The 26,922-nt window shown below is 37.9% G+C and overlaps 1 protein-coding gene and 2 pseudogenes across 11 annotated transcripts in view; 2 read left to right on the top strand and 1 right to left on the bottom strand.

Annotated features, from left to right (window-relative positions):
• DOCK7 (dedicator of cytokinesis 7) overlaps positions 1-26,922 on the top strand; it is a 220,646-nt gene that overhangs the window by 40,792 nt on the left and 152,932 nt on the right. For all 11 annotated transcript variants that reach the window (XM_035727291.1, XM_027620950.2, XM_027620940.2 and 8 more), the window contains exons 5-11: positions 2,432-2,561; positions 2,663-2,875; positions 3,226-3,311; positions 15,376-15,442; positions 16,965-17,114; positions 21,613-21,693; positions 24,261-24,426. In XM_035727291.1, the coding sequence (XP_035583184.1) occupies positions 2,432-2,561; positions 2,663-2,875; positions 3,226-3,311; positions 15,376-15,442; positions 16,965-17,114; positions 21,613-21,693; positions 24,261-24,426 (893 nt within the window). The remainder of the gene's footprint in view (positions 1-2,431; positions 2,562-2,662; positions 2,876-3,225; positions 3,312-15,375; positions 15,443-16,964; positions 17,115-21,612; positions 21,694-24,260; positions 24,427-26,922) is intronic.
• Positions 11,085-11,250, top strand: LOC113917800 (annotated as a pseudogene).
• LOC113915206 lies at positions 11,491-12,896 on the bottom strand (annotated as a pseudogene).

Raw genomic sequence — 26,922 nt, 5'->3', positions numbered from 1 at the left:
TGCTCAGGGTGGGCATGCCTTGGAAGAAGAAGGAGCCCCTCATACCCAGAAGAGTGGATACTGGCAGATTCTGCTTGACAGCATGATTGCTTCTTCTCCACAACCGCCAGATATGGGCTGAGCTGAACAGATACAGTGTTTTCAGGCGGATATGGGCTTACAGATTTAAAAATGAGCACATAAGCCAGAATTGACAACTATTTGATGAAAACCAGCATGCTTCAAAGAGAATTATCAATCTATAAATAACAGAACAATTTAAAGCTGGAAGTAGTTAGAACACAGATTAGAACCCATAAGTGTAATTAATATCCTCAAGGATATATGAAAGGATATGGTAGACATATGAAAATCAATTGGTTATCTTTGGAAATTAATATTTTATTCAGTGAAAAAATATAAAAACTCAGCAGATGGGCTTAATGGTGGAGTGGACGTGACTGAGGAGTGGAATAGTATGCCATAAGATGAAACCACACCATTCGTCTATAATTCAGCACAGAAGCATAAAGGGACAGAAAGTACTTCGTTTATTTATTCATTCAACAAATACTTAACTGAGAATCTGGTATGTGCCAGGCACTATGCTAAGCAGTGATGATATGGCAGTCAACAATTCCCTGCCCTCATGGAGCTTACTTTCTAGTTGGGGATGAGGGCCATGGACAATAAACAAACACAGATAAATAGGTATGGTGGAGGTAACTCTTATGCAAAAAAAAAAAAAAGTAGGGTGAGAAGGATAGGGAGAGCCAAGAAGAGTGGCTAAATTTCCTACTTTGTTAACTAATCAGAAGAGACCTAACAGGGGCGCCTGGGTGGCTCAGTCGTCGAGCGTCTGCCTTTGGCTCAGGTCATGATCCCAGGGTCCTGGGATCGAACCCCACATTGGGCTCCCTGGTTGGCGGGAGGCCTGCTTCTCCCTCTCCCACCCCTGCTGCTTGTGTTCCTTCTCTCCCTGTGTCTCTCTCTGTCAAATAAATAAATAAAATCTTAAAAAAAAAAAAAAAAAAGACCTGACAGATAAGGTGAATTTGAACAAAGACCTGAAGGAAGTAAGGGAGTGAGCCCCCTGGATATCTGGGGGAAGACATTATTAGGCAGAGGGAAGAATAGCACATGCAAACGCTGCATACTGGAAGCGTGCTAGGAATATTCAAGGAATAGCAAAGAGGTCAGTGTGGCCGGGATAGAATCAATGAGGGACAGAGCCAAGATATGAGGTCCTAGCAATGGTGGTCTGTGTGTGGGGTTGGATAGAGAGCTTTATAGCAACCAGCTAGAGGTCAGAGTGGTAATTTAGAAGAGTATTGATCGTGAATCATGTCATTCTTCTCAGTTCTTGTGAATTTTATACTGTCAATATTTTAGGACATAAAGGAGGTAGAATGCAACACATTTCTGGTTTATTAGAGCAGCTTAGACATGCAACTTTACAAATTAAGGAACTTAAAGCATTTTATGAAAGATTAAAGCATCTATTTTTGAATAAAACCTTTCATGTTACTATAATGAGTATCTTTTTTTTAGTTCTTTCAAAGAAAAATGCTTTCTTTTATTTTGTGATTACACTGGGATATGAACATCATGTAGCTGCTATTTTAATATCTTTAGCAACAAGACACAATATGAATGATTCATATCAAGTGTGATTCTTTACTATTTCATAAATTCACTGGTGGCAAGAACCATACCATCCTCTGGTAATCATAATTGTTTTTGCTCCAATTGAAATTTTCCCCAGTTGGACTCTATGGTGTGGAACAGTAATCGCTCTTTGATCTTAGTGTCTGCTTAATGCTCTTGGATATTGGGTTGTTAGGAAAGAAGGTTACATTAGTTTAAGAGTTATTCTAAGTGTAATATATATATTATGTAGCAATATATGTTAACTAATATATGTATACAATGGTGTAGATCTTGCGGTTTTTCCTTTTAAGAGTCTACAGCTTTAGCTTGTTTCAGATCTTTTATACGGAATGACATATAGGAACTTTATTTGGCTATTTGAAATTTTGAGATTCAATGCTTTATATTTTTCTGCCTCTTAAAAATTTACATTGTTATGAATGCAGTATATATTTTCTACTCTCTCATTTTATTCTTTAGCCTGGCTTCCCATCCTTTCTTTTTACTGAAAAGAAAAAATATTATCTGAATTGGTGGAAGTACAACTTAAGTTATATATACATGGTTGTCATGGAAAGAAGGAGAATATGACTTACTTTTGGAATGTCCTAATCTCCTCTCTAGTTGGAGTAAAGGAACTTTGAACGGAAGTCTTCTTAAACTTCTGGTTAAATGTTTAACATGATCAAGACTGCTTTATTAATGTAAAGAAATAATACAGAGAACAGTTGGCTTGTTACATAATGATGAAAATGAAAAATTTCCAAAACTGACATTTACTTAACTATTTTATTTTGAATAGATATCATAAACTGGGAACAGGATTTAATCCTAATACATTAGATAAACAGAAAGAAAGGCAAAAAGGTTTGCCAAAACAGGTCTTTGAATCCGATGAAGCTCCAGATGGCAACAACTACCAGGATGAGCAAGTAATACCTTTATTTTTAAATGACTAAAAGAAATTATTTTAAAGTAGTTTATTTTTTTATTTCTTTATTAATATATTTATGTTTAATGTTTTGCATGACAGGATGATCTTAAAAGACGTTCAATGTCAATAGATGATACTCCAAGGGGTAGCTGGGCCTGCAGTATTTTTGACTTGAAAAATTCACTTCCTGATGCTTTGCTTCCCAACTTGCTTGATCGCACTCCCAATGAAGAAATAGACCGTCAGAATGATGACCAAAGGAAATCGAACCGCCACAAGGAACTCTTTGCTCTGCACCCATCACCAGATGAGGTATCGGTATTTAGATATAAAGAACTAGATGCTTATTAAGATAGGTATTTTGGGAGTATTGCATATAGTATAATAATACAGGGAATATAACTCAAACATAGGTATAATTTTTAGTAAATGAAATATACTTTTTATTTGAATGAATATATTTAATATATAACCTAGTGTAACTTCTGTGAGTTGAGCACACTTAGGATCTGCTGACTTCTGTTTCAGGGTAAATTGGTCCTTGTTTTCTGTACTCAGTTGTGAAGACTCAAAGTATTAGATTTAAAATAAGTACTTAAAAAATTATAAAGAGTTGAAATATGGTAAGAATGTTCATTTTAACGTTGCTTGTCAATTTGTAGGAGGAGCCAATAGAACGACTTAGTGTTCCTGATGTGCCCAAAGAGCACTTTGGTCAGAGACTTCTTGTAAAATGTTTATCACTCAAGTGAGTATTTGTTTATTGTATAACTTCTATTTTTCAAAAAATATTTTGAGTATTAGTATGACAAAATCCTAGTAGAGTTTATGCTTGTATTTGTGTCCATTTGAGAAGTATTGTTCTTCTGTACATAATTTCATTTATTTATTTATGTAAAACGATTTATTTATTTATTTTGACAGAGAGAGAGAGATGGCAAGAGAGGGAACACAAGCAGGGGGAGTGGGAGAGGGAGAAGCAGGCTTCCCGCCGAGCAGGGAGCCCGATGCAGGGCTCGATCCTAGGACCCTGGGATCATGACCTGAGCTGAAGGCAGACGCTTAAATGACTGAGCCACCCAGGCGCCCCTATTCATTTATTTTTTTTAAAGGATTTTATTTATTTATTTGACAGAGACACAGCGAGAGAGGGAACACAAGCAGGGGGAGTGGAAGAGTGAGAAGCAGGCTCCCCGCTGAGCAGGGAGCCCGAGGCGGGGCTTGATCGCAGGACCCTGGGATCATGACCTGAGCCGAAGGCAGATGCTTAATGACTGAGCCACCTGGCCCCCTTATACATAAATTTAAATGCTACTAAGCGTTAAAACTGTTTTGTGAAGCTGAGCTTGAGAGCATTTTTGGCTCAGAGGTGGAGATGACTCTTTGTCATAGCTGTATATAAAGCTTGGAAGCATTTCCTTTTTTTTTTTTTTTTAAGATTTTATTTGTTTATTTGTCAGAGCACAAGCAGGGGGAGTGGCAGGCAGAGGGAGAGGGAGAAGGAGGCTCCCCACTGAGCAAGGAGCCTGATGTGGGGCTCAATCCCAGGGTCCTGGCATTGTGACCTGAGCCGAAGGCAGACGCTTAACCGACTGAGCCACCCAGGCGCCCCAAAAGGCATTTCCTAAGTATCTTGTATTTACCAGATGCTGTACTTGGCTTGGGGGATATAAAGGCAAGGTAGCTTTTCCCTTAAAGAGATGATTATACATTTGTTACATAGTAGACTTTGTGTTTTTTTTTAAGATTTTTAAGTATATATTTCTTTATGTAAAAAGTTAAATGACTTCTGATCTAACATCGTCAAAGTGATTTGATAGTTAATTACTAGTTTTGACTTAAGATAAAGGAGTTTCAATTCATAGAACTTTCTAAAAGCAGCAACTCATAAGGATAGACCACTTCTGCGTTTGGATAACTTGGACAGTTTCCTTCCTTTGAAAGTTAAGGTACTACATATTTAGTTAGATTTATCTAGACACCTGTTAGTGCTTTAGTGCATTGAGTCTTTTGAATATCAGGACAGCTAATATCAGTTATTATGATATAATTTCTGTATAAAATTCACCCTTTTAAAAGTCAGTAGTTTACGTATTTGTTACTAAAATTTTAATTCTATTATAGTTAACAAATGACATTGTATTATTTTCGGGTGTACAATATAGTGATTCAGTAATTCTGTGTATTACTCAGTGCTTCTCGTGGTAAGTGTACTCTTAATCCCCTTCACTATTTCACCCATTTGCCAACCCACCACCCCTCTGGTAACTATCAGTTTGTTCTCTACAGTTAAGTCTGTTTTTTGGTTTGTGTCTTTGTTGTTGTTATTTGTTTGTTTTGTTTTTTAAATTCCACATATGATTGAAGTCATTTGGTTTTTGTCTTTCACTGAGTTATTTCACTTAGTGTTATATTCTCTCTGTTCCTTTCTTCTCTTGCTCACTTCTTTTTTTGGGTAAAGATTTATTTATCTGAGAGAGAGAGAGCATGCACGAGTTGGGGGAGGGGTAGAGGGGGAGAGAGAGGGGGGGAGGGGGGGGGAGAGGAGGAGAGAGAGAGAAAGAGAATCTCAAGCAGACTCTACGCTGAGCATGGAGCCCGACTTGGGCTTGATCTCATGACCCTGAGGTCATGACCTGAGCCAAAATCATGAGTTGATTGTATAACCAGCTGAGCCACCCAGGCTCCCCTCTTGTTCACTTCTCTCATGATTTTCTGGCTTTCTTTAGTGATATACTTGGATTCCTTTCTCTTTATTTTTTGCATATCTATTACTGGTTTTTAATTTGTGGTTACAGTTAAGTTTGTGTATAACATCTTATGCATAAGCAGTCCATATTAAGTTAATGGTTACTTAAGTTTGAATCCATTCTTTACTCCCCCCACCCCAGATTTTAGGTATATGGTATCATACTTTATATCTTTTTATTTTGTGAATCCCTTGCCTGACTTTTACAGATGTACTTAATTTTACTATTTTTGTGCTTCCCTCTTTTCTTACTCCTGCTTATTGTCTTTCCTTTCTGCTCTAAGAATCACCCTTAACATTTCTTGTAGGGCTAGTTTAGTGGTCATGAATTCTTTTAATTTTGTTTGTCTGGGAACCTCCTTATTCTCATTCTGTTCTGAATGATAGCCTTGCTGGATAAAATATTCTTGGCTGCAGGTTTTTTTCTTTCAGCACTTTGAATATATCTTGCTACTCACTTCTGGCCTGCAAAGTTTCTGCTAAAAAATCAGCTGATAGCCTTATGGGTTTTTCCTTGTATGTAACTGTTTTCTTTTCTCTTGCTGCTCTTAAAATTCACTGTCAGTACCTTTTCCATTTTAATTACTGTGTGTCTTGGTGTGGACCTCCTGTGGTTGATTTTCTTGGTGCCTCTCTGTGCCTCCTTGATTTAGATTTCTGTTTTCCCCAGGTTTGGGAAGGTTTCAGCTATTATTTCTTCAAATAAATTTTCTGTCCCTTTCCTTCCTCTTCTCCTTCTCGGATCCCTATGATGTGAATGTTACTATGCTTGATGGTGTCACTGAGTTCTGTAAGTCTCTTTTCATTTTTTATTATTTTTTTTCCTCTCTTTTATTCAGCTTGATTGCTTTCCATTACTCTGTTCTCCAGGTCACTGATCCCTTCTTCTGCTTCCTCTAGTCTACTATTTATCCCATCTAGTTTATTTTTAATTTCAGTTACTGAGTTCTTTGTCTTTGATTCATTTTTTTTTTTTTATGTTTTCTGTCTCTTTGTTGAGTGTTTCACTGAGGTCCTCCCCTCTTTTCTCAAGTCCCATGAATATCTTTATGACCATTACTTTAAATTCTCTTATCGGGCATATTACTTACCTCATTTTTGTTTAGTTCTCTTGCTGTGATTTTTGTCCTGATTATTTCATTTGGTACATATTCCTGTGTCTCATTTTGTCTAACTCTTTGTATCTATGTCTGTTGGGAATGTCAGCTATGTCTCCTACTCTTGAAAGTAGTGGCTTATGAAGAAGAGGTCCTGTAGTGCCCTACAGTGCATTGTCTCCTGTTCACCATAACCCAGTGATTCAGGAGGTCTCCTATATGTGATGCATGTGTCCTGCTGTCGTGGCTGTTGCTTTTGCCCTCAGTCCAGTTATCTGCAATGGCTCTCTGCCTGTTTTGGGCAGGGTTTGGTCCCTGTGTTATTAGTGGGATGGTGTGAGGCTGCCTTGGGCTTAAGTTGAGTAACACCAGGCATTTGCCAGAGATGTAGTAGCACTGAACTGCAGGGCACTTTCCCTGTGTTGTCTCCCGAGAAACTTTCATTGGTGGTTGAGGCCTGCAGTCAGACCAGCTGTCTACCCCTAGCCTACTGCTAGGGCATGGGGGGATTGGTGTGTGTGGTTATCTTTCCCTTTCCCTAGGGTAGGAGTTACTTTGGAGTGGTCCTGGCCCCTGTTGGGGCTGGTTGCTCACTGCCAGGCTTATGGCATTGCTTTGGATGGGTTCTGGTCAAGGGCATATTGCAGGGGGCAGGTCTGCAGGATAATGAAGAGGCACGGTGCGCTGTTAGCAAGTTAGGTGGACAGTTGGCGCTGTGCTGGTTCTTGCAGGTATCTAGGCTGGGGGGTGGAGAGGGAAGTGGCACCCACTAACTTCTTTGTTCCCGGAGAGGTCTTTCAATGATCCCTGTTCCTCTCGCACATGCTCTGAGATTAGTAAACAAATTTCCTTTCTGTATACACCAGAAATTTTTCTTTTCCTTTTTTTTAAAGGCTATTTTTAAATTTAATTTTGAAGATTTTATTTATTTATTTGAGAGAGTGAGCGAGAAAGAGAGCATGAGCGGGAGGGAAGGGGCAGAGGGAGAGGGAGAGAAGCAGACTCCCTGCTGAGCAGGGAGTCCGATGCGGGGCTCCATCCCAGAACACTGGGATCATGACCTCAGCTGAAGGCAGATGTTTAACGGGCTGAGCCACCAGGCGCCCCATACACCAGAAATTTTTCAAACTGCTCTGTCTATGCTGTAAAATCTGAGGGTCTGGGGCTCCTGGGTAGAGCAGTAAGTTAAGCAACCAACTCTTGGTTTCGGCTCAGGTCTGCGCTCAGGGTGGAATCTGCTTAAGTTTTTTCTCCCTTTCCCTCTGCTGCCCCCCACCCATGCATGCATGCTTTCTCTCTCAAATAAATAAATAAATCTATGTTAAAAGAGAAAAATCAGAAGGACTTTTGTTGTGCTGTTTCATTAAAGGACGAGACTCAGTTTCCTTTTACCTTCCTGGCTCTCCCAAAGCCTAGCTGCTGATTTTTAAAGTTCCAGCTGTTAAACCCCACTGATGGTAAGAACTGGTGAAATTTGGCCCTTCTGATTTTCAAAGCCAAATGGGGATTCGTCTTACCCCTGCAGGTTCCCGGTGCCCGTTCTGATGGTCTGTTTTTTCCTCCACTTTCTGTGCCTATTGTTTTCCTCCCTCCTGCAGGTCCATTTAGCTCCTGACCTCGTCTCTGCCCTTCCTACATTCTTTATGTGACCTCTTCTCTACATTTAGCTGTGGAGAGTCTGTTCTGCCTGTCTTTGGGGTTGTTTTCTGGTTTATTTACACTTATGTGGGTGTTATCTAGTGGTATCTGTGGGAAGAGGTAAAGCTTAGGGTCTTCCTACTCTATCATCTTCCCCAGAAGGCTTAAGTCAGTGGTTTTTAGTATATTCCGAGTTGTATAACATTACTGTGACTAATTCTGGAACGTAGTCATCACCCCAGAGAGGAACTCCATACCTGTATTAGTCTACTCAGACTGCCATAACAAAATACCCTAGACTGGGTGGCCTAAACAACAGAAATTTATTTTCTTACAGTTCTGGAGACTGGAAGTTGAGGATCAAGGTGTTGGTAGGATTGGTTTCTGATGAGGCCTCTCTTCCCGGCTTGCAGATGGCCACCTTCTTGTTGTACCCTCACATAGCCTTTCCTTTGTTCCTGCATGAAGAGAGAGAGGTCTCTGGGGTCTCTTTCTCTTTTTATAAAGACACTACTCTTTTTGTCTCAGGGTCTCAGTTTTATGGTCTTTTAACCTTAGTTATCTACTTAAAGGTTCTATCTCTAAATGTAGTCACATTGGGGATTAGGACTGCAAAATATAAATTTTCAAGGGACAATTCAGTTCATAAAGGTACCTTAGTGGTCATTCCCTTTTCTTTCAGTTCTTGACAACGACTAATTTGCTTTAGGTTTCTTTGAGTTTCCCTATTCTGTGTAACTCATGAAATGGAATTATATGATATGTGGTCCTTGTGTCTGGCTTCTTTCACATAGCATAATGTTTTCAAGGTTTATGTTGTAGTATATATCAATACTTTGTTCTTTTATATGGCTAATAATTTATACCGTGAATACAGCACATTTTGTTTATCCATTTATCAGTTGATGAGCATGTGTTGTTTCCACTTCTTAAAAAAATAACAGCTTTATTGAAATATAATCACATATTATGCAGTTCACCCAAAGTATACCCAGTATAGTTCACCAGTGGATTCACCCAGTTCACCAGCATTCAATTCAGTGGGTTTTAGTATATTCACAGATTTGTGCAATATCAACACAGTCGGTTTTAGAACATTTTCATCATCCCAAAAAGAAATCCCATATCCATTACTTTTCACTTTTTTCCCCAATTCTTCCAGCCGTCGGCAACCACTGATCTATCTTCTGTCTATATAGATTTGTTTATTTTGATCATTTCCCAATAATGGAATAATACAATATGTGTTTCTTTTTGTCTGGCTTCTTTCACTTAGTATAATGTTTTCAAGGTGTATCTATGTTGTGGCATGTATCAGTACTTGATTTCTTTTTATGGCTGAGTGATATTTCATTGGATGGATACACAATATTTTGTTTATCCATTCATCAGTTGATGACCATTTGGGTTGTTTCCACTGTTCTAGCCATTATGAGTCATATTGCCAGGACATTTACGTACAAGCATATGTTTTCATTTCTCTTGGGTATATACCTATGATTAGAATTGTGGTTGATTTGGTAACTACCTGTTTAAATTTTGGGGAATTGCCTGGCTGTTTTCCAAAGCAGCTGCACAATTTTACATTTCCACTAACAAGTACAGGGCTTCTAACTTGCCTTCATTCTTGCCAACACTTTTTATTATCTATTATTTTTGATGAGAGTGGATGTGAGGCATCTCATTGTGTTTTGTTTTTGTTTTTTAATATTTTATTTATTTATTTGACAGAGAGAGACACAGCGAGAGCAGGAACACAAGCAGGGGGAGTGGGAGAGGGAGAAGCAGGCTTCCCGCCGAGTGGGGAGCCCAATGTAGGGCTCGATCCCAGGACCCTGGGATCATGACCTGAGCCAAAGGCAGACGCTTAACAAGTGAGCCACGCAGGCGCCCGTGTGTGTGTGTTTTTCTTTTAAGATTTTAGAGAGACAGCGAGAGGGAACACAAGCAGTAGGAGTGGGAGAGGGAGAAGCAGGCTCCCACTGAGCAGGGAGCCCAGTGCAGGGCTCAATCCCAGAACCCTGGGATCATGACCTGAGCCGAAGGCAGATAGATGTTTAACCAGCTGAGCCACCCAGGTGCCCCTCATTTTGGTTTTATACTTATGATCTTACTGACTAATAAAGTTTTAAATTTATTATTTCCCCCTTAAAGAAATAAAATATAGAATGGATTTTCACATCATTTTGTGTTCTTTAGTTTTAGTTTGGTTAGCTTTTGTTAAAAATTCTGGACCTAGAATTATATATGTATGATTTCTCTATGAAATTAAAATATGAAATATGAAAAATCCAGGTTTAAAGTAAGGAAGAACTTAGTCACATTGTGATTTTAGAAAGGGTCAGAAATGATAGTTTTATTTTTGTCATCAATTACAGAAACTGATACATTTATGAAAATAAGTTTTCTTACATTTTGTTTTCCAAGAATAACCTTCCTTTATCCTGCATGAGAAAATTGTTTCTAATATTAAGAAGACTGTGAGTCAGCAATAAAATGGTCTAGACATTCAGGGAAACCCTACCCAGGCATGGTTAGCTGTTACAAAACTAAGAATTTCTTGGGAGCCTAGAAATGCTAAGAAATCTTTCCACAGGGGTAAGCACTCTGTAGCGAATTTTTACATTGGGGCTGTTTCCCAACCCTGTTTTAATGGACTCTACAAGAGAAAGAGGTTGTACTCAAACAGGGTGGAAACAGACTCCTGTATTAAGTGCCTAACAGCAGATTTTATACAAGTAGTTTCTAGGTGGTAGGGATATTTATCTGTTATAACTTTGGCTCTGGCAGGGAAAATCTTAGATATGAAAACAGAAAAAAAAACCCCAAAAGAGTAACTGCTCTTGAGTTCATAACCATAAGCTTATGTACTATCGGTGTGGTTCAGAAAACTCCAAGGCAACAATGTAATTCCAGATTTTTAATGATATAATTATCAGACAAAATTGACCATAAATCATGATAGAGGGTCAATACATGTTGATAAAATGTTCAAAACTGTATTATGAAAATTGTATGAAAGCAAACGTGTTAAAATATACCCCACTAAAATCTGTTCTTAACAGTTTAATATCTGATGCATCCTCTAGCCAAGGACAATATATTAAATGAATTTTTGGAACTAGGACGTGGAATGGGAGCTCGCTCCATCCATTCCCCACATTGAGTGGTATTGTATTGCTTCCAGGAACAGTGCGCCCTCTCGGAGGGGGGAAAAAAAAAATACACCCCACTAAAAGAAAAAAAGCTTAAAAGAAATACCCTGCTCCTTGGGAGCCTGCTTCTCCCTCTGCTTCTCTCTTTCCCTCTCTCTCTCTTCTGTCTCTCATGAATAAATAAATAAAATCTTTAAAAAAAAAGAAAAGGAAAAAACCTTTTTGCAGCTTAGTAGCCACTGAGTATCTAATGCTCAAATAGTATTCTTTTTTCTTTTTTAATTCAGCTTGGTGGTTTCCTCTTTATTGATGTGCCTCCTACCTTCCCCCCACAATTTCAGTCCTTTCCATCTACCCCCAAAAAAGGAGGTAGTGAAAGGAAGGGAATGTTGGGGTTCTGAGCCCCTTGGGCAGTTAGAAAGGGAACAGAAACCAAAACAATCGCTGGATGTGACAGATTGACAATCGAGAAGTCTAAAGCAGAGTGGGAAAGGTGGTAAGAGAAAGGGGCGAAAGGAGAGGTCCAAGAGGTCACCTCCCCCATGAGCCCTCCTGCTAAGAGGGGCTGGAAGAGAGCCTCAAACATTAGGAAGTGCAGGTCCTGAAGAAGGGAGGTGGTGGTTGAGCCCGGAGAAGGAGTAGGTCAAGGAAGGGGGGGGCCACCTCTCTCTTTGTAGAACGGGACTCCCCACCTCAGGGGGAGCAGCTTCACAGACCGTAGACACTTTCATCACTGTAGGCGATGTATAGAAAGAAGTCCTCTTCATGGTGTTCCTGGTAGAGCTGACCCATTGTGGCACTGGTGGGTGGAATGACATTGTTGACAAAGAAAAACAAGGCATCCTCAGCTTGGAGATGAATTCGCTTCCGGATCAAGAAGACAAAACTGACCAACTGTGAGATCAGAAGGCACTAGATATTTCTTTTTGTCCAGGTCTCCTATCCGAGCTTTGGGAGCCTTTTCTACTATCACTGGAACCCGGTCCGGGTATTTCTTTCGGATCTTCTCACCTTCAGAGCCTCTTTTTTAATTTTTTAAAAAAGATTTTATTTATTTGAGAGAGAGAGAGAGAGAGAGAGAGAGAGAGAGAGAGAGCACAAGTGCACAAGAGCAGGGGAAGGGAGAAGCAGACTCCTGCTGAGCAGGGAGCCCCATGCAGGGCTCAATCCTGGGGCCAGGGATCATGACCTGAGCCAAAGGCAGACACCCAACTGACTGAGCCCATCAGGCACCCCTCAAATAGTATTTCTTGACAAACTCAAGCATGCATATGTTTGGTTGCATGGGAGTAATTATGGTATGCTTTTTTTGAATTTTCTGACTCATATGCTGAACATATGAGGAGTATACATTGAAAAAGAAAAGATAAAAAAGAAAAAAACAACCACCATGGCAGTCCTTTGTATAATGGAAGAGCCTTTGAAACATAAAAAAAAAAAAAAAAGTCAAATTATGTGTCTCATTTAAAAAATTCTTGTCATGCATTAGGAGGAGCTTTTCTTAATGTGAAACACACTGGTTTTTTCCTCAGGATTTCCAGCCTTTGTTCATCAATACTAACAATATGGATCTTTAAATACTGTTTCTGGAATATCATAGAAAAAATTATACATGAATTTTATGGTGCTAAATTACAAAATAGGATATTAATATTCTCAGTAAGGAATGAACATTTCTCTTACCTTTGGTCCATTTTTGCTTATTTTTATCTGAATTTTTAAAATTTATACGAAAATGCAAAGGGCCAAACGGAGGCAGGGCAGTTTTGAAGCACTTTATGAAATAAACTAGGTATCAAGACTTAATACAAAGCTACATAACTAAGACAGTGTAGCATGTACACATAATTCAGTAAACCATCCAGTGGCATAGAGCTAGATATAGACCTATATGTTCATGGGTTTTTGATTTACTATTAAAATGGTACGACAGTAGTCTCCCTCTTATCCATGGATCCAGTTACCAGTGGTCAGTTGCTGTCCAGAAGCAGATGATGATCCTTCTGATGTATTGTCAGAAGGTCAATAGTAGCCTAACCCTACGTGGAAGCCTGTGTCAGTCTCCTCACTTTATCTCATACATAGGCATTTTATCCTCTCATACCATCGTAAAGAAAAGGAGGATGAGTATAGTACAATAAGACATTTTGAGAGAGAGAGAGACCACATTCACGTATCTTTTATTACAGTATGTTGTTATAGTTCTATTTTGTTATTAGTTATTGTTGTTAATCTTTTACTGTGCCTAAAGTATAAATTAAACCTTATCACTGGTTGTGTATGTATTGGAAAAAAACATAGCATATATAATTTTCAGTACTGTCCACAAGATTTCAGGTATCCATGGGGATCTTGGAACATTTTTCGCAGATAAGGGGAGACAACTGTATAGACAGTAGGGGAAGGTAATCTCTTTGATAAATTGGCAGGACAGTTAGATATCTGTTTCTCTCTGTTTCTCTTTCTTTCTCTGTCATACAGAGGGGGCAGATATCTTCAATACATTCATTTGACAAAGTGTCCATATACAGAATTCATAAAGAAGTATAAATTAATGAGGAAAATGGCAAATATGAAATAGAAAAATGGCCCAAAAGAGGATACCTATGTGGTCATAAATATATGAAAAGATGCATGTTAAAAGTCCAGTGTGATACCACATACCCACTGGAGTCACAGAGTCCGAGAGAGCGACAGTAACACGTGTTACAGAGGTTGCAGAGTAGGCTTTGTAGAGGTTGAGCTGTGTAGACCGTATCACCAAAATCCCTATTCTTTTGGTTTCTGGGTTGAGTCCTGCTAAAAGAGGCATCAGCAGGAAGTCAGAGGGTAGAAGAGTGTGAAATCAGGGGTATTTATTTCCTTTACTCATTCCCTGTGAGGTCATGTTGATTGGTTGCCTCTTTCTCCCAAGGCCACTGTTTCTGTGAAAGGCCCTTATATATCTTTTCTTTCTAAATTTTGGTTTACCACTTCCAAGGTCTCCTTTAGGTCAAGGTTTGGTAATGACTCCCTGCTGTTGTTGTCCCCAGAGAATTGTACTCTCTGTAGTTGTTCTTCCTAAATCTTGTCCAATCTTTATGAATCACCCACCGTTCATTAAACTCTTAACCCAATGCGAGTATGTTATCTCCTGCAAGGACTTTGATAATACTCTTACGATAAAAAAAATGAGCAGTGTAGAACAGGGTTTTTATAACCTTGGCACTATTGTTTTTTGTCTGGATAATTCTTTTTTGTCAGGGGCTCTCCTATACAAGGCAGAATGTTTAGCCACAGCCCTAGCCTCTACTCACTAAATACCAGTAATACTCCTGCAGTAATGATAATTTCAAATGTCTCCAGACAGGGCACCTGGGTGGCTCAGTCGTTAAGCATCTGCCTTTGGCTCAGGTCATGGTCTCAGGGTCCTGGGATCGAGCCCCGCATTGGGCTTCCTGCTCCGCGGGAAGCCTGCTTCTCCCTCTCTCACTCCCCCTGCTTGTGTTCCCTCTCTCGCTGTGTCTCTTTCTGCCAAATAAATAAATAAAATCTTTAAAAAATAAAAAAATAATAAAATGTCTCCAGACATTGCCAAATGTCCCCTTGAGGGAAAATTGTCCTTTGTTGAGAACCACTGCTCTAGAGTTTTAGTTAACCTAATGTTACATATCATTTCATTCAGCAGATATTTACTAAATGTTTCCTGTATGTAAATCATTGTTCTGGGAAGTGAAATTAGACATCTCGATTTAAGCATACAGTTCTAAAATACATTTTGGCATATTCATATAATGAAAATTACTATGCCAACATTAAAAATCATGGTTAGATTAATATTTATGACAGGGAAATATATCCATAAAATAATAAGTTGAAAAAGCAGACTACTAAATGTAGTGTTTTAAAAAAATCCATTCACAGAGTGCATTTATACATAGACAAAAGTCTAGATGGATAGGCCCTGAAACTTAATTTTGGTTCTCTCCATGTGGTGGAATTTTGTATGCTCCCATTTTCCTCTGAAATTTTTTAGTGTTTTCTCAGTTTTTTTTTTTTACATTGAATATACGGGATTATGTAGAGGAGGTAATGGTTGATTTAGACTGAAAGATATACATGGAAAACTGTTTCAGAAAGAAGGGATAGCATAGATGTAGAAAGGTTAAACTCCTTTTTTTTTCCTTCTTAAAGGTTTGAAATTGAAATTGAACCCATTTTTGCAAGTTTGGCTTTATATGATGTCAAGGAAAAGAAAAAGGTAAGAGTATATTGTTTGAACATCTTTTGTCACAATCCTTGGTTTCAGAAACTTTTTAATTTTTTTTTAAGATTTTATTTATTTATTTGACAGAGAGAGACACAGTGAGAGAGGGAGTATAAGCAGGGAGAGTGGGAGAGGGAGAAGCACACTCCCTGCTGAGCAGGGAGCCCGACGCGGGGCTTAATCCCAGGACCCTGGGATCATGACCTGAGCTGAAGGCAGATGCTTAACGACTGAGCCACCCAGGCATCCCTTTAATTTGTTTTATAAGAAAATAAGTGATAGTATTTTTTAGAATTGTTAAACATGTATCTTTTGTTTTTTTATTTTATCTTTTATTTATAAAAGATTTTATTTATTTATTTGAGAGAGAGCACAAGCAGGGGAGCAGGGAAAAGGGGAAGCAGGGAGCCCAATGCAGGGCTTGATCCCAGGACCCTGGGATCATGACCTGAGCTAAAGGCAGAGGCTTAACCAACTGAGCCACCCAGGCATCCCAAACATTTATCTTTTAAAAAGAAGATAGAAATTTAATTCATTGAGACTTGTTAAATATTTTCTTACTATAAAGTAGTTTAGCTGATACCTAGTTTTTATTTAATGAAAAGGGTTCCAGAAGCAAGTAGCAGAAGCAAGCAGCTTTCTTTTAGTTTAAGAAAAAGTTAATATAAGAAAAGCATTTCAGGCAAATGATGTAAAGGATTAAAATCATTAGGAAATTTTGTTGATGCAATTTTAAAATTCACACTAGCTAAAAGATCATGTATATGTGCTTGAAATATTTTGTCTTAAATACTGCTTTAGTTTTACCGTATCTTTATTACTCTTAGAAGTTTTTCAGAGGGCTATTTCATACAGCATTTTTTTTTTTTTAAGATTTGATTTATTTATTTGAGAGAGAGTGGGGAAGTGAGTGAGCAGGGGGGAGGGGCAGAAGGAGAGGGAGAAGCAAGCTCCCCGCTGAACAGGGAGGCCTTCCATGGCTCGATCCCAGGACCCTGGGATCATGACCCGAGCCGAAGGCAGATGCTTAACGACTGAGCGCCAAGGCACCCCTCATACAACATTTCTTAATTTACATTCTAAGCCTAATTAATGTGTAGTAGAAACTAAGTACTTTCAGTGACTTTTGCTGTCAATATATGATAGATTTCTGCAGTGGAACTCTGCTCCAGCAGCTTGTATTTGCTAAATCAAACTGCTAAAATATCATATAATTTTTTAAAGACTCAATCTGAGGTAATTCATTATAATAATTTTTTTGTGTACTTTATTACAGGTTACATTTCTAATCAAAGAAGTTAGGGATATAGTTCTTTAGAATGTTTCTTGTATATTTCCCAAATATTTTATGTATTTCTTTTTAGTGTGATTTAGATATGTAAAGTTTGGTCTTTGAAATGTATCATAAACTGTATGTTAGTATAGTGTTCTAATATCTATAATATTTTAAGACTGAATATGCTTGATTTTTGCAAAATGCACAGATTTTAAATTTAATATATGAATGTTTTTTTAGATTTCAGAAAACTTTTATTTTGACCTTAATTCTGAGCAGATGAAAGGATTATTACGTCCCCATGTACCACCTGCTGCCATTACCACCTTGGCAAGATCAGCTATTTTTTCTATCACTTATCCTTCACAAGATGTTTTTCTTGTAATAAAGGTGAGAATAATGTTAAATATATTTATTTGTGTAGTGTCTGTATATTGTCTCTATTAATATCACAAGCTTTTCAGGGGCAAAGATTTTATCTTTTTTATTTTTTCATCTTAATATTTCTTTTTTTTAAAAAGATTTTATTTATTTATTTGATACGGGGGGGGTGGGGAACACAAGCAGGGGGAGTGGGGGAGGGAGAAGCAGGCTTGCCGCCGAGCAGGGAGCCCGATGCGGGGCTCGATCCCAGGACTCTGGGATCATGACCTGAGCCGAAGGCAGACGCTTAACGACTGAGCCACCCAGGCACCCTTCATCTTAATATTTCTTAACACAGTATTGGATGTATATTATAGGTGCTTCCCAAGTTTTTTTTGAGTGGGAGCTCTGTTAGTAAGGATTCTCCGGAGAAACAGATCAGTAGGATGGAGACACACACACACACTGACACACACACACAGATTGATTGCTTTTAAAGAATTGGCTCATATAATTGTGAAGGCTGGCAAATTTGAAATGTGTAGGGCAAGGTGGCAGGCTGGCGTTCAGGTAAGGGTTGATATTGTAGTCTTGAGTCTGAATTCTGCAGGGCAGCAGACTGGAGACTCAGGCAGTGTTGAGAATTATTTTTTGGGAAACCTCAGTGTTTGTTTTTAAGGCCTTCTCATAATTGGATGAGGTCCACCCACATTGTGGAGAAGGTAGTCTGCTTTACTGTACTGATTTAAATGCTAATAATCTAAAAAAAAAAATCTTCACAATAACATGTAGATTGATTTGATCAGATAACTGGGTATCATAGCCTAGCCAAGTTGGCATATAAAATTAACTGTCATAGGAGCCTTCCTATGATTTTATCACTCAGTTCCTATATTATATAAATATCAGTATCTAAATCATCGAGGTCATGGAGCATTATGATTTGAATGTTAGCCAGTTAAGAATAAGAATTAGAAACATAGGGGGGATAAAAAAGAGAGAAGCAAACCATCAAACAGAGGTTTTTTTTTTTAGTGTTCTGTTAGTCACCATAGAGTACATCGTTAGTTTTTGATGTAGTGTTCCATAATTCATTATTTGCATATAACACCCAGTGCTCATCACCACACGTGCCCTCTTTAATACCCGTCACCTGGCTACCCCATCCTCCAACCCCCCCTCCCCTCTGAAACCCTCGGATTGTTTCTCAGAGTCCATAGTCTCTCATGGTTTGTCTCTGTCAAACAGACCTTTAACTATAATGAACAAACTGAGGGTTGCTGGAATGATGGTAGGCAGGGGGAGGGGTTAAATGGGTGATGGGTATTTAGGAGGCAGTTGTGATGAGCACTGGGTGTTGTATGTTGGTGATGAACCTCTAAATTCTACTTCTGAAACTAGTATTACCCTATATATTAACTAACTGGAGGATAAATAAAAACTTGAAACAAAACACAAAAACAAAAACAAAGAATAATGATTACAAATTGTAAAATCTGAATCTTATTAAGCTCCTTAGCTTAGGATAACTTGAAGAATAATTTGCCATAATTTGACCTTGACTTGAGAGAAGCCTAAAATATATTCCTTAATCATTTTATCTTTATTTATATAAAATTACAAAAGGTAATGAATTTTACAATAAGGTTATAAAGTAGATTGTCATGAAATGAATCCTGTTTACCCACAGGAATAATGTCCTAATTTGTGGACACGTTGCTATGAATTCAGGTTAAAATAGGTCTTAGCTACAATGAACAGTCAATCCTAGAAGCAACGATTTCGCAGCAGTGGTCTCTAGAAACTCAAAGAGTAAAGTTCTAGGTATTAATACAATTGATAAATATAGTATATACAAATTCCTTTACATAAGAATATGGTACGTTTTCATAAAATAGAACATATTTCAGGAAATGAGATGGAAAGATACAGCTGATGCTTGGAATATTGACTGCTTGAAAGTGAGATTATTTAGTGACGATTTGGTTGTCATGGAGGGAACAGCTTAGATGGGATTAAGGATAAGAACTGTAAATGTTCAATATAAGTAAATAGGGATATAAATCATGGTACGTTCATATGATGGGATACTCCGACAAATAAAACCACAATTTGAAAGAATTTTTAGTGACACAGAAATGTGTGTGTGATATAATATTTAGTGACAAATAAGTCTGGTACAAAACTCTGTTGTATGACCTCATTTGTGTAAAATACATATGTACACAAATATATGTATATACATAGCTAAAGGCTTTCTTGTAATTTCAAAAAAATGAATAAGTTAAAATATTGTTAAAATTTTAAAGGAAATTTTAATTTAGGAGGTTTTCTTGAATCTTAATCTTAAATCCAGCGGGATGTTTTTGTTTCTTGAGAGGAAAAATTCCGTTGATCTGTGTCTTGGTGAGCTATTGCTATACAAGTACAAAAAGAGAAAATCCCAGTGGCGTGCAACCACAAGCACTTACTTAGGTCATGCATCTGAGTTGTCTGGTGGTCATTCGATATCGGTTGTACTCTCTCTTAGGGGGTTGTGTTCCTGCAACTGTCTCTTGGTTGGTTGCAGGTCAGTGGATTCAGCTGGAGCTGTACTTCTCTGTCTGTCTCTTTTTTTGCAATCTAGCCTGGCATAGTCTCGTGGTGATTGCAGAAGTGTCAAAGAGTAGACCCACCTGCACAGGCACCTTTCAAGCCTTTGGTCACATCATACCAGCTAATATTCTGTTGTCCAAGACAAGTCATGTGACAGAACACAAAAATCAAGGAGTTGGGATATATCCTTGGCCTCTTTATTCAGAGGAATTCCAATGTCAGGTGGCAATGAGTGGGGTAAAGGAAGGGTGAAGAATTGGTGCACTCTGTCACAGTCTGAGGTACTGGAATTCTGGCTCAGCCAGGATTATTAATTCCTTGCTCATTTTTGTGTCCTGTTTAATAGCATTGTGTGTCCTGTTTAATAGCATTACCTCATTACCCTGGAGGGTTCTTGTGTTTCTCTTTGTAGTGACTACCCCTGCCCTTCCACCGGATAACTAGTATTCTAACTTCTGTCACCATTGCTGGCTTCTCTTCTTGAAGTTCATATGAAAAGGAATCCTACAATAGGCGGGCTTTTGTGTCTGGCTTCTTTTACTCAATATAATGTCTGGGAGAGTCCTCCACATTGTTATGTGCAGTATTAATTTATTCTTTTATGTATGTTGTCATGTCATACTCCTTTACAGGATTAAAACGACTTATTCATCCTGCTTTTACTTAAAAAATAACCTCTCTTAGGCTTTCCTGATACCTTTGGGTATATCTTTTTTTTTTTAAGATTTTATTTATTTGACAGAGACATAGAGAGAAAGGGAACACAAGCAGGGGGAGTGGGAGAGGGAGAAGCAGGCCTCCCGCAGAGCAGGGAGCCAGATGTGGGGCTCGATCCCAGGACCCTGGGATCATGACCTGAGCCGAAGGCAGATGCTTAACGACTGAGCCACCCAGTGCCCCCCTTTGGATATATCTCGCCAACAAATGCACAAAATAAATGGACATAAAGCACAGATGCTCATAGACATAGTTAAAAGCTATGGCAGCTTGATGCTGAGATGCTGAGTGTCGTGTCTGGGGAAGGAGCGTGGCGGTGCCACTCTTGCTCCTCAGGGTGTGTGCTGCCTGTATTCTGGAAACTACAAAGGAAATGTTGAATGTTCTTTTTACTTTTTGCCTTTTTTTTATAAAAGTGAAACTCTTCAGATTTCTTTCAGTTAGCGAAAGCAAGTATTAATGTAGGTCTTATATAAAATAAAGTGGCATAATGCAAACTTTCTGAAAGTGGGGATACTTGTATTTTTTTTCTTTTTGATATTATTGTAAATGAAATTGTTAATTTCCTTCTTGAATTGTTCATTATTAGTGTATAGAGATACAAATGATTTTTGCATGTTGATTTTGTATCCTGCAACTTTGCTGAATTTATTAGTTCAACCATTTATGTGTGTTTGTGTGTTTGTGCGTGTGTGTAATATTCAGGTTTTCTGAACAAAAGATCATATCTGTAAACAGGGACAATTTTACTTTTTCCTTTCAAATTTGGACTCATTTTTTTTCTCTTTTTCTTCCTTATTTTCTGGCTCAGACTTCCAGTACTTTGTTGAATTGAATTGGCAAAAGTGAGCATCCTTATCTTGCTCCTGATGTAAGAGGAAAAACTTTTAGTCTTTCACCATTGAATATGATTTTAGCTATGGTGTTTCCATATATGGCCTTTATTATGTTGAGAGAGCTTTCTTGTATTGCTAGTTCGTTGAGTGTTCCTAGTGTGAAAGGGTGTTGAATTTTGCCCAATTATTTTTCTTTATCAGTTGAAATGATCATGTGGTTTTTTTTCCCTGTCATTCCATTAGTGTAGTGCATTATGTTGATTGATTTTCTTATATTGAACCATCCTTGCATTCCAGGCTGATTGCTTTTTTTTTCTTTCTTTCTTTCTTTTTTTGTGGGGGAGATTAACTAGTCTTTACTTTTTTTTCTTTGACAGCTAGAAAAAGTCCTACAGCAAGGTGACATCGGAGAGTGTGCAGAACCATACATGATTTTCAAAGAAGCAGATGCCACAAAGGTAGAATATCATGCATCTCATTTTCCCCATCTTTATAGCCATATAGTCCCTCCCCATTTCCCCCAAATCTCTGAGTCCAACTCTAAACATCCTTAGATTTCCCAATTTATTATTTGGGAGAATACAATACAAAGCATATTAAGGAATTTCACTACTAATTCATTATTTTCTGTTGGCCTACCCACTTTATTAGTTTCTTCTTTATTTCCTTTGTTATCTAGCTTGTGTCATATGCTGTTATTCTTTTTTTTTTTTTTTTCCCTTAGAGGGGGTTGGCTAGGAGCAGATGGAGTGAGAGAATCTTAAGCAGGCTTTTCTCTTTTTCTTCCTTATTTTTTCCATAATGCTTACTACGGAGCCCAGTGTGGGGCTCAGTCTCACAACCCTGAGGTCATGACCTGAGCTGAAATCCAGAGTCAGACACTTAACCGACTATGCCACCCAGGTGCCCCTGTGAGGTTTTCGTCTTTAAAATCTCCCTCATCCCCAAACTAATGGACTCTTTACATTTTTTTTTTCTTGGAGAGAACTAAGTTAATATAGTTTAATTCCTAAATAATTAAAATTTTCAAAAATAGTGATATTTTTATAAAATAGTGATACTGATAATAAAATTTTTCATAGCAAAACAAGAGTATTCTGGAGCTCTGTCTAGTTGCAGATAATTAAGGAATATGGTAAAAATAGAAAATGCAATCTTTGTTTTGCCATCAGACCACTATGTTGTAGAATTTGGATCAATTTATAAAGCAAGAGTAATTTATATAAAGGTGGTACCAAATTTCAGATACCCTGAGTTAGCTACAAGAATAACAGATGAAGAACACCTGAGTGGCTCAGTCATTTAAGCATCTTCCTTCTGCTCAGGTCATAATGCTGGAATCCTGGGATGAAGTCCCACATTGGGATCCTTGCTCAATGGGGAGCCTGCCTCTTCCTTTCTCTGCTCATGTTCTCTGTCTCTCTCCAATAAATAAATAAAATCTCTTAAATAATAAAAAAAAGAATAACATTTGATCTTAGATCTTTGACCACATGATTTAATAGTTGAAATAGCCAGGAGAGTATGCTTGAGGAATACTGGACAAGTTACCAAAATCTAGAATATGTTTTGCTTTCTGTCTTTGTGAAATTTATAACAAGAACTGAGACTTCTGCTAATTGAGGTTGACCTGGGTACACGATAATGTTCTCTTATCCCTGGCTAGCTGGTTGAAATCAGGGTTAATGTATTCTGGCTTTCCCCAGGTTGTCATTTTTTAAATTAAATTTGCTGTTTTATGGAGCTCATAGTTATAATAGCAACCTATTACATATGTATATAAGCTGATTGAATCAAGTACACTGGATATCTAGTCTCTTAAAGCAAGTTTCTATTTTGGAAGTATAATAGATAGCAATAAACAGTGCTACCATTTAGTTATCCTTCCCTCTTTTCCCAGACCTGAGTCTCAAGGTAGGACAATCATTAGAGAATACATCCTATATGGAAAGAGTATGTAGGAGATTTGGTGTAGGTTTTTACTCTTGGACCATTGGTTGGCTATCACAGGCCACCTTAGTGTTTCTGTCAAGGACAGCCTGAAAGTTGGGCCAGCTTCAGGATATCTTCCCGATAGGCACATACTGTTTGGACCATCAGTCTGTTTCTGGATTTAGTCCCTTTGTAATAATTTTTTCTTTACTTCTTTTATTACAATTCTGGGCTTATATGTTATTAGCCTGTTTATGGCCCACACTCCCACCTTACCTTACTCCTTTTCTTGCCATAAATTAAGGATTAGTTCCAAAGGGCTCAACTGCTTCCATCTTTTTCAGTATAATAAAATTTAGTAAGTCATAACCTTGAATATTTTATAGTTAGCGTTACGGACTAGAATATGGTTATGTTTCTTTTCATAAAATAGTACTTGTAATACATAAACGTGTTTGGCACTTGCTCTCCTTTCTTTCCTACCAAGGTGAGAAAATCACAAAGAGAAATTTGAAAGACTTACTCTACACATACATTTATAGAATGGGTTGAAATTATTCATTGGTTAAGATAAATGTGTTAGTTGATCTCTGAAAGGTATAGATTATTTTTCCATCCTTTTTTAAAAAGATTTTATTTATTTATTTGAGAGAGAGTGAGCGAGGAGCGGGAGAGCACTTGAGCAGGGGCAGAGGGGAGAGAGAGAAGCAGGCTCCCGCTGAGCAGGGAGCCTGCCTGGGGCTTGATCCCGGGACCCTGGCATCAAGACCTGAAGGCAGACTTTTTTTTTTTTTTAAGATTTTATTTATTTGAGAGAGAGAGAATGAGAGAGCACAAGACGGGGGAGGGTGAGAGGGAGAAGCAGACTCCTTACTGAGCAGGGAGCCCGATGTGGGACTCGATCCCGGTACTCCAGGATCATGACCTGAGCCGAAGGCAGTTGCTTAACCAACTGAGCCACCCAGGCGCCCCTATTTTTCCATCTTTGTTGAGAATTGAGAATTCTTACTCTGTCTTTTTATGTATTATGAAGTAGTCTTTAATTCATTTCTTTTGAGCATAATTATATAATGTATAAAGTTTTGTTTTGCAGAATAAGGAAAAATTGGAGAAGCTGAAAAGTCAAGCTGATCAGTTTTGTCAAAGACTTGGGAAATATCGCATGCCTTTTGCTTGGACTGCAATCCATTTAATGAATATTGTAAGCAGTGCGGGGAGTTTGGAAAGAGATTCTACAGAGGTGGAAATAAGCACTGGCGGTAAGAGTGTTTTATATAAAATATTTCTAAATGTTTAAGTTTTTTCTTTTTTCTGTATAGGCTTGTTTTATTTGTAGACTTTGCAGTGTTCTGAGGCATAAAGGGTTTTCTGTTTTTGCTTTTTTTTCCCCCCACAGCTTTATTGAGATGTAATTTATATACTATACAATTCACCCATTTAAAGTGTATAATTCATTGTTTTTTTGATATATTCACAAGGTTCTGCAACCATCACCACAATCTAATTTTGGAACACTCATTAGCAGTCATTCCATTTTCTCCCAAACCGGAAACCCAACCCTAAATAACTTCATAACTCCTTAGTCTGTATGGATTTGCCTATGCTGGACATTTCATATCAATACAATTATACAATATGTAGTCTTTGTGTGACTAGTTTCTTTCACATAGCATAATGTTTTAAAAGTTCATGTTGTAGCATGTATCAGTATTTAATTTCTTTCTTTTTTTAGTATTTAATTTCTTTTTATTGCCAACTAGTACATCATGTGGATATGCCACATTTTATTAATCCATTCATCAGTTGATGCACATTTGGGTTATTTATACTTTTTGTTTAATATGAATAATGCTGCAGTTAAGGTTCATGTACCAGCTTTTGTTTGGACATGTTTTCATTTCTTTATATACTAGAAATTGTTGGATCATAGGACAATTCTGTATTTCACCTTTTGATGAACTGCCAAGCTCTTTTCCATGTTGCTGCACCATTAAAAATTCTATTAATAGTGTGTGAAGGCTCCAATTTCTCCATATCTTTGACAACACTTTTATTATCTGGCCCTTTGATTACAGCCATTCTAGTGCACGTAAAGAGGTTTGTCATTGTGGTTTAGATTTGCCTTTCCTTGATAGTTAATGATCTTGAGTATTATTTTTTACACTGACTATTTGTATATTTTCTTTCGAGAAAGAGGTAGTCATATCTAACTTCGCCCATTTTTAAAATACCTGTTTTGTCTTGTTACCTAGTGGATGATCTTTTTTTTTTTTAAAGATTTATTTATTTATTTATTTGACAGAGAGAGAGACACAGCAAGAGAGGGAACACAAGCAGAGGGAGTGGGAGAGGGAGAAGCAGGCTTCCTGTGGAACAGGGAGCCCTATGTGGGGCTCGATCCCAGGACCCTGGGATCATGACCTGAGCCGAAGGCAGACGCTTAATGACTGAGCCACCCAGGCACCCCTGGATGCTCATTTTTTATGGGGCTTTTTTATATTATTGTCATCAAATTGTAAGAGTTCTTTATGTATTCTGGATACAAATCTTTTATCTAAGGACTTGCAAATATTTTCTCCCAGTCTGTGGGTTGGTGGTTTGTTTGTTTTTTTACTTTTTTGGTGGTATTGTCTGCAGCACAGATATTTTTTGACAAAAGTTCCATTTTTCTGTTCTTTTGTTGCTTGTGCTTTTGGAGTTATATCTAAGAAAGCATTACCTAAGCCACGATCAGGAAGATCTACCTGTGTGTTTTGTCTAAGAGTTTTATAGGTGTAGCTCTTACATTTGGGTATAATCCATTTCAAGTTACTTTTTGTACATGGTGAGAGGTAGAGATCCAACATTATTCTTTTTACGTAGATACTGAGTTGTCCCAACACCCATTTACTAAGACTGTTCTTTCTCCAGCAAATGGTCTTGCCATTCTTGTTGAAAATCAGTTCATGATAGATATATGGGTTTAATTCTGTACTCTCAATTCTTTTCCACTGATTTATATTTCTAAGGTTATGGTAATACTATTCTGTCTTGATTATTTTAGCTTTGCAATAATTTTGAAAGTGGGGAGAGTGGTCCTCCAACTTTATTATCTTCTTTAAAGATTTTGTGTGGGTGTGCCTATTTTGGACCCTTGTAGTTTCATATGAAGTTTAGAATCAGCTGTCAGTTTCTGCACAAAGGCAGCTGGAATTTTGATGGGCATTACATTGAGTCTGTAAATCAATTTGGGGAGTATTGTCCTCTTAACAATATTAAGTCTTCCAATCCATGAAATGTTTTTCCATTTATTTAGATCTTAACATTTTCCCAACATTTTACAGTTTTCAATGTACAAATCTTGTCCTCCTTCTGTTAAATGTATACCCAAATATTTTACTGTTTTTTATGCTATTTTAAATGGAATTTTCTTTCTTTTTTTTTTTTTTAAGATTTTTATTTATTTATTTGACAGAGAGAGACACACAGAGAGGGAGCACAAGCAGGGGGAGTGGGAGAGGGAGAAGCAGGCTTCTCGCAGAGAAGGGAGCCCGATGCGGGGCTCGATCCCAGGACCCTGGGACCATGACCTGAGCCGAAGGCAGACGCTTAACGACTGAGCCACCCAGGGTCCCCTGGAATTGTTTTCCTAATTTCATTTTTAGAATGTTCATTTCTTGTGTATAGAATACTGACTTGAATATTGATCTTGTACTATGAAACCATTTTGAAAATGTTTATTAATTATAGTGTTATTTTTTTCTTTTCTGGATTCT

Source organism: Zalophus californianus, chromosome 4 (genome assembly GCF_009762305.2).
Source record: "Zalophus californianus isolate mZalCal1 chromosome 4, mZalCal1.pri.v2, whole genome shotgun sequence".
Taxonomy (NCBI): Eukaryota; Metazoa; Chordata; class Mammalia; order Carnivora; family Otariidae; genus Zalophus; species Zalophus californianus.
Note: the sequence above shows the minus strand (reverse complement) of the source record. Positions and strands in the feature narration are given on the sequence as shown.